At 39.3% G+C, this 15,134-nt stretch overlaps 1 protein-coding gene across 6 annotated transcripts in view; it reads left to right on the plus strand.

The window, feature by feature from the left end:
- The first annotated feature begins 1,153 nt into the window (after nt 1–1,153).
- Nucleotides 1,154–15,134, plus strand: part of spire1b (spire-type actin nucleation factor 1b) — a 40,430-nt gene continuing 26,449 nt past the window's right edge. For 5 of the 6 annotated variants that reach the window (XM_044359529.1, XM_044359528.1, XM_044359530.1 and 2 more), the window contains exons 1-2: nt 1,154–1,816; nt 5,388–5,416. In XM_044359529.1, the coding sequence (XP_044215464.1) occupies nt 1,468–1,816; nt 5,388–5,416 (378 nt within the window). In that variant the 5' untranslated portion in view covers nt 1,154–1,467. The remainder of the gene's footprint in view (nt 1,817–5,387; nt 5,417–15,134) is intronic. The other variant, XM_044359533.1, reaches the window with a different exon arrangement.

A 15,134-nucleotide genomic window follows, 5' to 3' on the forward strand; every position in this document is an offset into this window, starting at 1 on the left:
TTTTGCCTCCAGCTGAAGCTCCACTCACAGCATCAGTCCTGGACAGTAAAAATTTGAACAAAGAGACAAATACAGTATCAGATTCTGCTGTGGTGAAAATTTGACAAGGAACCAGACTGCTGTGGTTTCAGCTCAACTCTTCTCAGCCCACCTAATGAAGCTCCTGTCATCACTGTAGAGCAGGATGACCCGACCATAGGCCAGGGTGAGACCAAAAGGAAGAAGAGGAGTGGAATCAGACGTACTTCAACTGGTTCAAAAAAAACACTCTGCTGCTGCTGCCTGAAGACACAAACTGAGACGGTTCCTCGGTTTCATTATTGCTGTGTTCTAGATATTAATGCTTCTATTCAAAATAAATTCATGGTTGTACTGCAGTCAGTCCACGTCAGTCAGTTTCATTTATTGTGAACTAATGCAACATAAGATGAAGACATCGGCAAACAGAACGTGCACATTGGATTCACTGTATTTACACTATAGTATGAATTTAGTCATTATAAAGGTATAACTTCATCTCAGTGTCATAGAGCTATGAAAAATCTGATTTAAAAGTAATTATTTGACACATAAGCATATGTGTACAAACAGCAAGAAATAACATCAAATCAAGGAGGAATAACATAAAATAAAAGATCCTGGTTGATAAATTTCTATTGAATATAACCTGATAACAATATATCCTTTAAAAACATAACCACAACAAATATTTTTGATAAGGATCCTTTCCATCATTTTCTAAATGTGAAAAGGGACTGAGCCATCTTACTGTTGGAAAAAAAAAACAACTTCACAACTTTCTGGAGGACAAACTATGTAAAAGTGAAAGTTTCTACAGTATATCCACAATAACTTTGGAATTTTTGTACTGCACTATTTCTTATTACTTATCAGCAGACATATAGGCCTGTGTATATGCAATGAGCTAACATGACTCTTTAAAATCAGTCTAGCTCTAATTTAATAGACAAAATACAACTAATGAGCCATTTGAGGTGCAGAGGAATGGCTGATGAAGCTCTTGCTGCATCCACATTTGTGTGACTTCAAACATGAGCAAAGTGAAAATCCACAGAGGTGATGCTGATCATGACTCTCAACTCATTCAGTTAACGTTGGGTTAAAAAGCACTGGATAGAGAGAGAGAGAGAGAGAGAGAGAGAGAGAGAGATCATGTGATGAAGGCGTGAGCTTGGCTTTCTGGGTTGTGATGTCAGACACTCACACACACACGCGCACACACAGAAACACACACACACACTGTACAGGCTTACAATCACACTGTCTTATGTTTGCTGGTACCGAAACCTGAACGAGGCATTAGGCGGGCGGATAAACAACCTCCGGTGTGCTGCTGTCTGCTGATCCGGGAGCAGGAGCTGAGCATCAATGCCTCCAGGTTACCTCTCACATATCGGCCTGGACCTGTTCTCGTCATCGGGCCTCCTGCGCTGAGATAATGAAAGGATGGCCGAGCAGCGGTGCGGGGACCACGGAGGGCTGACGGATGCTGCTGCAGCGACTCACCGGGATGAGCAGCGGCATCACAGCACCATGAATCCCACGGAGGACGCGGGAGCGGAGGACCTGTCTTTGGAGGAGATACTTAGGCTTTATAGCCAGCCCATCAACGAGGAGCAAGCTTGGGCGGTGTGTTACCAGTGCTGCAGGACGCTGGCGAAGGGACACCGGGGCAGGAGGAGCTCCGCCGCCGCCGGAGCTTCATCAGCCTCGGCTCCTACAAGGATATCCGGACCGGCGGATGTTAGGATACAAAAGGACGGGTCTGTGAGGGTGCAACACCAGGGCTGTGAAGGTAAAAAGATTATGTAAGGATGAGTGTGCCCACAGCTACTTGGATCCAGGCCAGGCCATCACTTGCATTTTATAATGGGGTTGAGATGTTGTGATAGTCCTTATGAAAAAAACAAAACAAACCATATTGTCCATACACCTAAAATAAATGATAGGAGACCAGATACATGTTCAGACTTGTGTTTAGTGTCCACAAATGATATAAATGGAATATTATAGGGGTACCACCGTGCAATAACATCACTATAAATAAAACAGGCCTACACATGTTTCAGCTCACATGCAGAGGCTTTCTACAGCTTTTTCCTGATTAGGAGCTTAATTTGCATCTCAGAATTACTCTGTAATCTGCAGCAGGAAAACTACAGTCATATTTAAGTCTCCATTACACATGACCTGACCACTGATAAACAAAGGAATCTCTTCTCCCCCCGCCAGAGACCCCCTGCTGCTGCCCTCACTTTCCTGACCTTTCATAGTGTTTTCACTGAATTTGCACTATTTCCTCATCACTAAAGGCACGTGGATGTGCATCATGTGGTTTCATCTTTTATTAAAAGCCTCTCAGCCTATTTGCCACTTCATATCAGATCAAGGTGTTCATTCATCTGATTAAAGCATGTGGTAACAAGCTGAAATGGGCACTGATCAGATCAAGGTGTGGACTGATGTCCGTGAATAGAAAAACACAGACAAGTGGATTTTTATGATAAATTCTCATGGAGTTGTGCTTCACTCCCGCACATTCCTTGTATCTTTAGGGCCTGATTCAGCTGTTCATAACTACCTGTGACACGGGAGTTCCTGCTGATTATAGCATTAATTAATGAGATGCCATAAAATTGAAGATAGGACTCTGCTGTCTGACAGTTTTTTCATTGCCAAGTAGAAAAAAAATCCAAGAAAATGAGAGGAGACAGTGCTGCAGCAAAGTGTGCCAAATGAAAAATCACTGCAATATTCTGGAAACATCCCTTTAGGCATTCGCAGTGTGTCTGTGGGGCTACTTAATGCTTTTATAGTGACTTAATGGTAATTTGTGCCTCATATGGGAAAGTTTCAGTGTGTCTGTGGTATTTATCCAGTATCTGAGTTACTACAGATCTTTTTTGTTATAAGGTATTAACAAGGCTTCAAACCAGTGTCAAAACAAACCAGATGAAACTGCATGCCATGTGATGTGTGTGTTGGTACAGTCGATGGGTGTGTCTGTGAACAATAACATGCACTTAACCCAAACACATTTGACATTGTCAAACCGAGGCCTGGCGTGTTCATCATCCGCTGTAATCACATTTGTTCACACACTAAAACAGAGCGCAGAGCAGACTGACTAAATGCCTATCTCTCAATCTATCTCTATCTGTAATGGACTGTACCTGAGGGCCTGAGGGACAGGCTATTAACTCAGCAATAATGTACACACACACACAATGCACAGCACTGCTGAGTCAATGCTATGGCTTTTGAGCCAATACATGCATGCTTCTTCTTATCAACTTTTACAAGCAAATTTGAGAGGCACAGCTGTGATGATGATGATGCTGGTTGTGGCCTGTAGGTCTATATGGTTAGAATGAATGGGCTATTTTAAGCAGCATGGAAGCAACCATTGGAGAGGGGAGTCCAGGCTTTTATTCCTCTGTTGCTCATGTACTGTCATGCCATGCAAAATATATGAAAAATGTACTGAACTACTATAGCTCAGCAAGATATTTGACATTTGTATTTGTAATGTATATAGTTCATGTTTTCATTTTCTTTTAGTATTTATACAGTAAACACATTTTACATTCTGGGGACCTTTTCTTTCATATCACACACAGTGCAAAATGTTAGTCTTTTCATGAAGTACACATATGAAACACATTGTCCTATACATATAAAATCAGTCACAAAATGGGTAAATTTAGATAAATATTGAGGGATATACTGAGACAACTGAGATATGGATTATTACATTGAGGGTCCAGTCAAAGGTAATATTCTCTATATATCTTCAGGCAATCCCATGTAATTTTGTGAATGTTTTGGAAGTGTCCTGATCAGTGTAACCACACTAATGCTTTTTTCAGGGTAATTTGCAGCTGTAATTGCCACTTATCTGTGCTGTTCAGTGCAGGCTCCCTCTCTAAGCTTTGGAAAACACACTCATCCATGTAAATAATGAGATAAATCTGTGACAAACGCTTTTGGTATGTTGAACTTCCGAAGCTTTCATCTGTTAAATTGACTGTAAAGCATTCAAGTAAAAACCAGTCAAGGTTAGTTTTAGACCTTGTTGTCACTCAAAACCATGTTCACCTAGTTGTTTTTATTCAGCAGTTTATCTGGGGCACCTGCCACTTTGGGTTTTATCCGAATCCATCATAGGAAAGCAGGACAATTCTAAAAACCTTGCAGACAAATGTAAATGTTTTCTGACATGTCTAGAGAGTGATAAATAGATTTAATTTAATGCTTCAGGAACCCTCCTAAACTGTTTTAGTATCATTAAGGAAGCACATTCGATTATCTGCTCACCTTATTGGCTGTGCACACAAACACACACACACACACACACACACACACACACACACACACACACACCACACCTTTAACTCTTCCTCATCACACAACAGCATTGCATCCAAATCTGCTGATGCAAATAAAGGTCAGTGGATGATGTCAGAGCTGTGGTGATGTTGCATTGTTGCGTGTTAGAATACAAAACAGCTGTTTGTTGAGAGGGTCATAAGTCAGCAGGCTGCTTGTTCATGAAGTAAAAGCTGTGCCTGTGGGGAATATTAAAGTAGGTCTTCTTTTTGAAAGGGAGCACATTCATGCATCATGGCTTCCTGGGAGGAGATTTGTCATCATTGGTCACATGCTGCTCAAACTACTGAAGTAATTAGAAATGAAACAGAGCTTTTATTAAAGCTGGTCTAGTGTGTGTAATGATAACTAGAGCACTTCTGCTGAAATTAGTTTAATGAAGAAGAGGATATGTAATCAATGATAAGTAAGCCTCAAGGATTCTAGACCACAGAGCAAACTAACATAGCAAAAGATAATAGAGATCTCAGTTATCAGATTTAATAACAGTTTTTATTTTAAACCTGCACTAGGAATGTGAGTGTTTAAAGGATAAGGCCAGTGATATCTTTCTTTCTTGTCAATTAAATTCCATGAAAACATAAAAACCAAATATGAATTGATCATACTATCAACACAAATTAGTGAGCCAGCCCGTTGCACTGGGTGACATGTTCCTTCATTTCTATGCCACTGAACACAGCCACTGTAATTTACTTTGAGTCAATCCCACATACATCAACCTGCTGCTGTAACTTTTCACTGCAACACCAAATGACTGTCCATTGGTACCTTAGAAGTGACTGCAGTGGATTTGGAGAAAATGTATACTTCACTGATATTAAGATATTGCACCAAAAGTAATGCATGGAGTTTGGCATTAATGGCTAAGAGCATCATCACATATGCCTAAGCTCTGTCAGTCATACTGTATATATTTATGTGCTGTAACTGAACAATGTTGATTATCACAACACTGCTTTCTTGTTTCCCTGCAGGTAAATACAGCCCTTGCACAACAACAGAGGTGAGTGACTTGTATTTATTGTATTTCATAATCACATGCTCACAGAAGTTTGAACCACATTATGTGGATGATATTTGCCTGTGTGAGTGGTATCTGCAAGTGAGGGTGAATAAGAATACAGTGTGCACTTTGTTTTGCACACTTAATTTTTAAGAAAATGCTTACTTTTTACATCACCATTGTGCTTACTGCACTTTGTCAATGTTTATTTCAAGTTATTGATGTGCAACTTGGTTGGTAGAAATCTGGTCACATGTTGTTGTTACTTTGGGTGCAGCTAGTCTGACAACATTACTTGCAATGTTTTTGTTGATTACCTCACACAGTGCAGGCTGGGAAACTGAAATGCTTCTGGAAAGGAACCAATCAGTCAATTAGAGAAATATCTTGAAGGGAAATATATGCTTGTACAGAATAATGGCATGCTTAAACACAATAGAAGCATGATTTCCTTTTTAAATATTTACCTTCCACAGCTGGTCACATTAGCTAGTTACAGTAAGTGAGAGCAGACAGTCACAACAACAGATAGCATTAAGATTAGAGTGGGCATGTTGCAGGATTATTAAGTGCAATGCGTGTCAGATAGCACTGTGGTTGAAACTGTCATAAGCCATGGGTGTGCAACATGTTAATCCTGATGCCTGCAATGGCGCTGATGCGGGTCACTGCTGCTTAAACTAACACCTTCAACAAATGAAACAAGTTTAAATGCATTTTTCCACAATAGGAAACTGGTTTCACTGCAAGCTTTACACACAACATTGCATAAAAAAACACTTAAGAGCAGTGAAGCATATAGCAGACAGCCAGTCTCCAAAGGTGTTGATGCAGAGTTTGTGGCATGCAGCAGCATTGTCTTTGCTCACATTTTGATGTTATGATTTGGCTCATGGACTTCCATTCCTTATACCAACATTATGTCTAATTTTCATAGACACAGTGAGGCTAAACAAATGACCAGGCTTTAATACCTTGAAGGAATAGTTAAGTAACTTTTTTGGGAATATACTTATTTGCTTTAATTCCAAGAGTCAGATGGAAAGCAAGGAAGCTGGGAAATTACTGTTTGGTCACTGTGACCACAAACTGTCATTTTTAGATTTTGAAGTAAACAATGTGTAAATTAGTGAGCTTTAGAGGTGCTGGTAGATGTATTCTAGAAAATTGGAGAGAACAAAGCTGTTTCTTCTAGTCTTCATGCTAAACTAAATTTGTTGGCCCCTGGCCCTAACATGCACACATGAGTGATCTTCTTGTCTAAACTTTGGGAAGGGTGGGAGCAAATCAACATATTTTCTAAAACTGTGAACTATTCCTTTAAAGAGATGCTGGCCAGAGACAGATTTTAAAAATAGTCAAAATCGGTGAAAAAGAAACCAAGATATCCTGACTTTTAGTCACTAGTGTAGGTCAAGATCCAAAAACACTGGATCCTGCACTTCCCACAGTGCAACTCAGCATCTTTTGTTAGAGCCTCCCAGCTTAGTAAATTCTTACATCTTCCAAACTCCATACCCCCAGTTAGAAATGCAGGCTTGAAAAAGCCCCCAGAGACATAGAAGACATCATACAACTTCGTTTTCACTGATTTGATGTGTAAAATCTGTGAACTGCTCCTTTAAAACACAGAGCCACTCCTCAGTTCAAGATTGACACTTTCTTTACCACAAGCCAGATCATTTGAATTCAGTTTGTTGAGGGTACCTGTACAAAGTTTATGTTTACTGCTGGTTATATATTGTAAAAAGACATTATAGAGATGTAAAAGTTCTCAATATGGAAGACCATTTCCTGGCTTGTGTTCCAGCTGCCTCTCTCTCATCCTTTGTCTTCACCCAGTCATTTTCTCCTTCAGCCCCAGAGCTCCCAGCTGGCTTCTCTGATTGACTGGTTGGAAATGTCATCCAGCAAGGCCTCCTGCCTCTGGAAAGCTCTGGAGTACAATTGAAACCTAATTAAAGTCTATGTAAAATTGCCTCACTCGCCCACATCCTCCACACACTCTGCTGTTGACGGTAGTGATCATAGTCATTAAAGAAACACGCTTTACAGTATGGACAGATTAGTTTTTCTGCTTATGTTTGCTTTTCAGGAATACACTGCTGGATGCTGGATGTTGTAGGTGGAATAATTTTAGCCTGCAGAGGTGTCTTTGGCTTTCCAGAGTGCTTGATGTATTGTAAAGTTAACAAACAGTTTTCAAGTGAGAGTATTTTGTGTGTGTGACTTCATCAGATGGCCGAGGATCTATTTCCACTTCATTACAGACTGTGTGCAGTAGTTTCCAGGGAGTTCTGGAGTTGGATTGCTGTGTAATAGGGCTGTGATAACAGATGGATAGTGAATACCTCAAACACACACACACATAAACACAGTTGACTGTAGAAGTAGAAAAAGTGAAGCTGTATAGACAAATCCCTGCTAAGCAGCTTTGCACTAGAAATGAGTTCTCACAATACAGTGTGTTACAGACTGGCTGACAAAACTACTGGCAAGTGGTTCGACTCTCTTGATGCTTGACAGCATTAAATCCAGCAGCAGTGGCATTCTGTTAACATACAGTGTGGAATTAGCCCAAAGCTGGATGAACAAGAACACGTGTGTAGTCATAGCTGACACACATTATCTACACACGGCTTCAAACAGCGTGAGCTTGTGAAGTGATGCGGTTGTGAATGTCAGATGAGGCTGTTTTCCTACAACACAGTAATCACTATAGCTCTTGTTCACTGAAAAATTGATGATATTTGTTAGCGATTTTGTAAGCAATCACTCAAATATATCCTTCTTTTCTATGCTAGTTTTCTTGAGGAATTTGTTGATGACCCCTGTAGCCATGCTAGCTAGACCCTTAGTGGTCCCGTGATGCAGTGTGTAACCTCAGAAAATTGTGGATTATGCTTCATCACATTCCCCTCTGTCAAAGTTTAACCGTGCATGCTCTGTGGTCTCTTAACGTCTCAGCTTTGAAGTCTGGGAAGGGATTAGAGTTTAACGTCACATTCTGTGTTTAATGTAAACAGAAAATTCAGTCAGAACTTATGAAAGTGGTTTGTTAGGAATAGGAGCCATTCTGCAGCGGAGTTAATGTTCATTTGCTTTTTTACGTGCTTTGGTTCAAGTGTTCTCTATGTGAAGTTATGTGGGTTCTACGTCCACTAGATAGCAAACCAAAGCAGCCATTCTCAGTCATATGACAGTCAGAGGTCAGAGCAGCGTAGTCAGGCATAAGAATCAGAGAAAGGAATCTCCTCAGCTGTTGTTTGTGCCTGAGAGGAAATAACCCATGCTTCTGTCCGTGACGCGATCATGAATCAGCTTACAGTTTGGGGGATATGGGGATATGTCTACTGTCTGTCTTCATTACTCATCTTGTATATTCCTTGCATCCAGCTTGCTATTAAAGTCACCAGTTTTAAACTGAAGAGACTGATTTCTTTAGAACCTCATTCCTGTCAGTCAGCCTTCTGAGATAATCACATGAGTAGATTTGTTAGATGTGATTTGGTGAATTCTCCATATGTTTGTATGGTTCTTCCAGTTGTATGAATTCTGATTGAATATGTCCAATCTGGAGGATGGCTGCAGTACATATTTGGATGGATATGACAGAATACAGCGTGTTCTTCTTTATGTATTGCTTAAATTTCATTTCTTGGTTTTAGAGAAGATTTTACCAGACAAACTTTGCAATTACAATTGTCATTTTGCTGTGGTTAAAAAATGGCTATTAGTGCTATTCCATTATGCTTTAAAGGCAAATACTGAGTTCTGACAGTGCAAGAGATATAAATGAAACATAAATGATAAGACAGAAATTCAATTTGTACCTTTTCTTTAAAAGGTGGTAGGCTTTTTGATATGCATTTTGATGTACAGTATATGTGTATCACCTGTAATAGCCATATTTTTCATCTAGTGCCACCATCACTGTTACTTTTCCCAACAGTTTTGGTTTATGATACCTGCAAAACTAAAGACATTCCCATGAACTTCAGCTGTACTTTGTGTGTAGTTCTAATTAGCAAATGTTAGCATGCTAACAAGGTGATTTAAGATGGTAAACGTGATAAACATTATACATACTAAGCATAAGCATGTTAGCATTGTGAGATTAATATGCAGGCGTTAGCATTGCAGCTGAAAGCACTAACTCACAGAGATACTAACGTGGCTGTAGACACTCACTCTTGTTTCACATTATGTAGCATTTGCTCTTTTGTACATCACTGCACTTTGTATTCAGTACCACCACGGTCTTGGTGACCACAGTTGAGCAGGTGGAAGTTGAGTGCTTTGCTTAATGGTACTTTGAAGGTTCTTAGACGTTATTGAAGGACAGGAGAGTGTTTACCCCTCATGTGCCCCATCTGTATTTTGTCTAGTTGATCTCACAGTCCTCTTGTTGTTGGATATTGGGAATAGTTTCATATTCCCTGTAAAATTTCAATAACTTTTTTAAAACACATAGAGTAGATGCAGCTTACAATGGATGCAAAGGTCAAAGATGATTTTACTCCTTTGACTTTTAGTTAAGCTATCTCTTTATTTATTGAACTGGAGTTTATATGGGTTTTGCTTAACTTATCGTTATGAACAAGAGACTATGAGAGACTAAACTACTTGCTAGTGTTACAAAACCTAGGATGTGTTGTGAAGGATTAAAACGAAATGACACCAGATGTCCTGGCACTGGGCTTAAAAAGATTATACAGCAGAGAGCTAATTAATTGCAGTTTTATAATTTTTTTTTAGTAAAATTTCACTTAGCTCAGTTCCTGTTTACTTTTACTGCCATGACCTAATTCCTGTGAACCCACTAATAAGGAAATATAAATGTTTTAAATCCCCACATTGTTTCTGCAATCCTTTAATACTAACTAGTTTGTGCTGATTCTGGTAATTTTCTGCTGGCTGGCTAATAGTGGCTGATGGAGGGCTGTCACACACAAGAGTATCTCATAGATTTAAGTTAGCATTTAATTAACACAATTGCTGTGGTGTTTGGTCTGTGAGAATAGCACAAAGCTACATAACTAAAAGTAATGTGATTCTCAGTCTGTTTACCATGTGGGATCCTCCATGACCTCCTTTAGTCACACAGTGTTGTCACAAGCTTGTTTTTGTCTCATTTAGTCATTCATACAGACATTATGCTTCTCTCAAACCCCTTCTTTATATTCACAACATATTCCAAGGACTAGTGCTGAAATGGTTAGTTGATTAATTGATTAGTTTAGCGACAGAAAATGAATCAATAACAGTTTGATTTTAAGTCTTTTAACCAGGACTATTATCTATGTTTTATATCACTTTACATTTAATATCCTCAGATGTTGGATGTTAGTCAGACAAAAGCTATTTAATAATGTCACTTTGGACAAATGGTGATAGATATTTCTCACTATTGTGATTTTTTTTAGGATTTAGTTTGGGCATATTATGCTATAATTGTTAGTTGCAGTCCTACCATACCAACTGGCCCCTTTAATGAACATGAGTGAGGTGTATGCAGTTTGATGTCATTACATAAGGTGATTTTTGGCTATAGAATAGGTATAGTAGATCTGATTATTTAAAACTTTACCTTACTTTGCCATTCTGAGCAAATTGTAATATTGGGCTTCACATTGTAGCAAACTTTAAGTTACACAATAAACACTGAATGGTAGCAGCATCAGACACCTGGCCATATTAACCCGGAGTGTCCAATTACATAATTTGTAATGTACTGAACCAGAATAAAGGTTAGATGTTGCATGTACTCTTGTTAACATGAGACTCTGCTGTCATATCATATCCTGCTCTTGTGCTGCGCTTATGCCTGAGGTCATGTAATACTGTTACTGTTGAAATAAAACCATCACTGGATGAGAAACTGACACCTGGACAAAACATTCAAGTGTCTCCTTATGAATGCTTTGAATGTGTTATGGAAAAACCTACATTGTCCCTGAGGGATAATAGTAGATATGTAGGCGGATGGTAGATGGGAATACACTGTAGGTTGGAGAGAAAGGGATATAGTGCTGTCTTTGTGTGTAACTGAGGAAGAATTTGCTGCCAGCAGGCAGACTGAGGAAAATAACAACTGCATTTGTGAGAGCACACAGGAGGCAGCACCATCATAGAATATGTGCTATTTGCCATCAATCTCCCAGTGTTTACTGACCTCATCAGGGCAATAGGAATGCTGTGGGAATAAAATAAGCGTTACATTTCTGTTGTCTGTTTCAACAAGATTTGTCTCTAAACCCTATGTGTCTTATTATGGAACCAGTTATTTAGGTCAAATGAAAAGTTCAGGTGAGGTTATGAGGACTTTGCAGGACAAAAGCAATTTAACAGGTGCAGAACAAATATAAAAACATTTCCTCGTGCGTCACTCTGGCTTTTATTTTGGCCCTTTGGCCAGCTTGCCTCCTCTTCGTGATAGGAATGCTGAAATTTAAGCCGAACTGTTTGATGTTGCTCTCGCTTGTGATGATGGCCACTGCTGCACCAACCAGCAAATCTCCTTTGGTTGACATTCTCATCCTCTTCCCACTTTTTTTTCTTTTCCTTCTTCTTTTTCATCTTCTCCCCACCGCTTCCTCTCTTGCATCCCATTATTCTGCTCGGTCACCTGGAAGCCTGGGAACCAGTCAGGGAGATTTTTAAGTGGAAGGGAGACATGTTTGCTTTAGGCAGCCTTCACTTTCAGACGCCTCATGATTGCAGGGATGGCTCTTATTTCCTGCAATCAGTCATAGTTTGCAGTTAATTACTTGTGAAAAATGTGTAAAATATGACTTAGTCAGGCTCTTTTAGACTTGAATGACAGCTGCAACAGAAATGACTGTTTCACATGTTTTTTAGGGAGAATGAATGTAAAACATAGAATAAAAAATTGAAGCGTGGTGCATAGTCCTCATTACAACACTTAGTGTTGTTATAACCTGTGGATAAATTAAAGTATGCACAATGTGAGATTGTGACATCTTTCATCAGTATTTTTCAATTTAAGTGAATCTCCTTCCGCAGATCAGATACTGTTATAGCCTTTAACTGATTTTTAGAAGGTGGGGTCACTGTAGATAGCCAAGTAAAGTTGCAGATAAGAACCAGAAGCCTGAAAATCCACATATTTAACACATAAAATCATTAGCTGCTGGGCAGGGCAGCACAATCCATAACTGTCATATCTTCATATTTTCTACAACATGCTCTTGCTGACTGCTGAAGAGTATTTCTCTGTGATAGCCCGAGGTTATAGCAGGTCCCTGGAGGAATATGTTTGCATGTGTAGGCGTTTTGTGTGTGTGTGTGTCTGTGTGTGTGTGTGTGTGTGTGTGTGTGTGTATGTGTGTGTGTGTGTGTGTGTGTGTGGGTGGGTGGGTGGGTGTGTGTGTGTGAGTGCACGGTGTGATGTATCAGTGGGTGTGGATCCGGGTGGAGCTCAAACAAAGAGGTCGCTTTCAGCCTTTCCCCCCTGAGGAAACCCAGCTCTTACACAATGACAGGGGAGAGGAGGAAGGGTCTCTCATATGAGTCCTCCTCCCCCCATGAGTGTCCATTGATCTGCCCTTGATCTTCATGTCTACACACACACACACACACACGCACACACAAACACACACACACACACACACACACACACACACACAAACAAACACACATACACTCTTTATCATTTCTTTGTATTGATGTCTCACTTTTCCCTTTCTCACGTTCCCTCCTTGACCTCTCTGATCCATCCAACGACTCTCATCTTCTCATTCATCACATCTTTTTCCTGTCTCCTGATACATTTATCTCTTTGTCCCTCCTTCCTCTCCTCCTTCAGTCATGCTCCCCTTTTCTCACAGCTTTTCTCTCAGTCGTTTATGTGCTGTCTACCCGGCTCTCCGTCTTTTCCCTGTGCTCAGGGTTGCAGAATAATCCCCTGTGTGATTTCCCACTCTTGTCTTTTCTCTTTGGCATTGCTGGCTTTATCCTAACCTGAGGCGCCAGATGGTTTGTTACACAGAACCATCTGAGAAGTCGTCCTTGGAAACTGTTTGTAAAAGGGCAGGCACTTTAAAAAAAATACTTAGCAGGTGATTGGATGATCCATCTGTCTATCACAGTCTATCACCATCTTACCTTGCGGGGCAGCTGGACTCGCAAGATCACGAGATCACACAATCACGTGAGAATCCTCATAGGCCGCTGAACCACCGGTGGTTCAGACACAAGTGCATAACTTGAACCCTAACAAGATGGATTCTCGCGTGATCCTGTGATGTTGTTATCTCATGAATCCAGCTGCCTCACAAGGTAAGTTTTATCCACCATGACTCTCCTGTTCCAGAGGAGAATGAGTGCTATAATCAAATGCACCATCTCCTGACCTACATGTATAAACATCTGGACTAGAAAAAAATATCATACACTTAAGCATATTTGGGATAGTTTCTACAAATCTCATAAATTTAACATTATTTTCTAAAAAGTAGTCTTTTATATCCAAATATACATTTTTTTAAATTCCCATGCCACCAGTCTGTATAGCCTCTAAGAATATAACTTGTTTGACATACTGTTTCACATTGAATTCCATAATGTTTTGTTACAATTACAGTATTGTTGTAATACAGTTATAGTGTCATGGCACAGGTAGTATTGGTAAAATGATTGTTGTTAGTTCTAGGGGGTTTAATTACCACTAAGCGTTATGGCTATACCAGCAAATGCCTTGGGTTGCCAACAAAAACAAGCAAAAGAAAAGGATATGAGCCTTATCTGAACCCCTGAACTCGTTTTCCACAGTTGCTCCATTCAATAGGTTCTACTAAAAACAATGTAGTTCATGTTTGCTTGTCTATTGGATTTAATTTTCTGACCACACAGATGATGAATGAAATGCTGTTGGTTAGCTGGCTCTCATAACCTTGAATGGAAAACTAATAGTACGATTTCATAAAACATCCCTATAGTACACAAATGTAAGACTATCACTTCCTAAAATCTTCAATTGTAATCTGTACTATGTATAATTGTGTAATTGTTATGGTTCCACCATAGCTATCTTTTCGAGCAGCAGTAATTGTCTCAGTATCTGGCACAATGTCTCATCAATGAGCAAACAAAATGTGTAAATCTATATTCTTCTATGAAATATCTTTCGAGAGTTTCATTTTAAAAGCTTGTATCAATGTATTTATTAGGGCTACGACTAACAGTTATTCTAATTATCATTTATTCTGCAGATTATTATCTGGATTCATTTGTTAATCATTTATAAAATGTCAGGAAATAGAGATGTTTATAATTTCCCACAGTCCAAGGAGATGTTTTTAGATTGCTTCTTTTGTCCAACCAACAGTCCAAAACCCAAAGATATTTTCTGAATGAAATTTTTGTCATTTTTACTGAAAAATGACTAAATGATTATTCAGTTATTAAAAATAGTTGCTGATTAATTTTCATCAATCAACTAGTTGATTTATTGAGTAATCGTTGCAGTTCTAGTATTCAATATTGTGTTGTCCCTGTGTTGTGTTCTCATCAAGATAACCACTTTAAGTTGCACACACACAAAAAAACCCTTTACTATACCTACTCACCCTTTCAGGACTTTAAATGTAGTATTTAAAGGTACGTAGTGTTCTTGGTCAGCTTGAAGTTTTCATGATAGAAAGTATTAAAGGGTCCATAACAACATTTCAAACCATTTGTATGCTCAGTGTGTACT

The sequence above is a fragment of the Thunnus albacares genome, chromosome 8 (genome assembly GCF_914725855.1).
Source record: "Thunnus albacares chromosome 8, fThuAlb1.1, whole genome shotgun sequence".
Lineage (NCBI taxonomy): Eukaryota > Metazoa > Chordata > Actinopteri > Scombriformes > Scombridae > Thunnus > Thunnus albacares.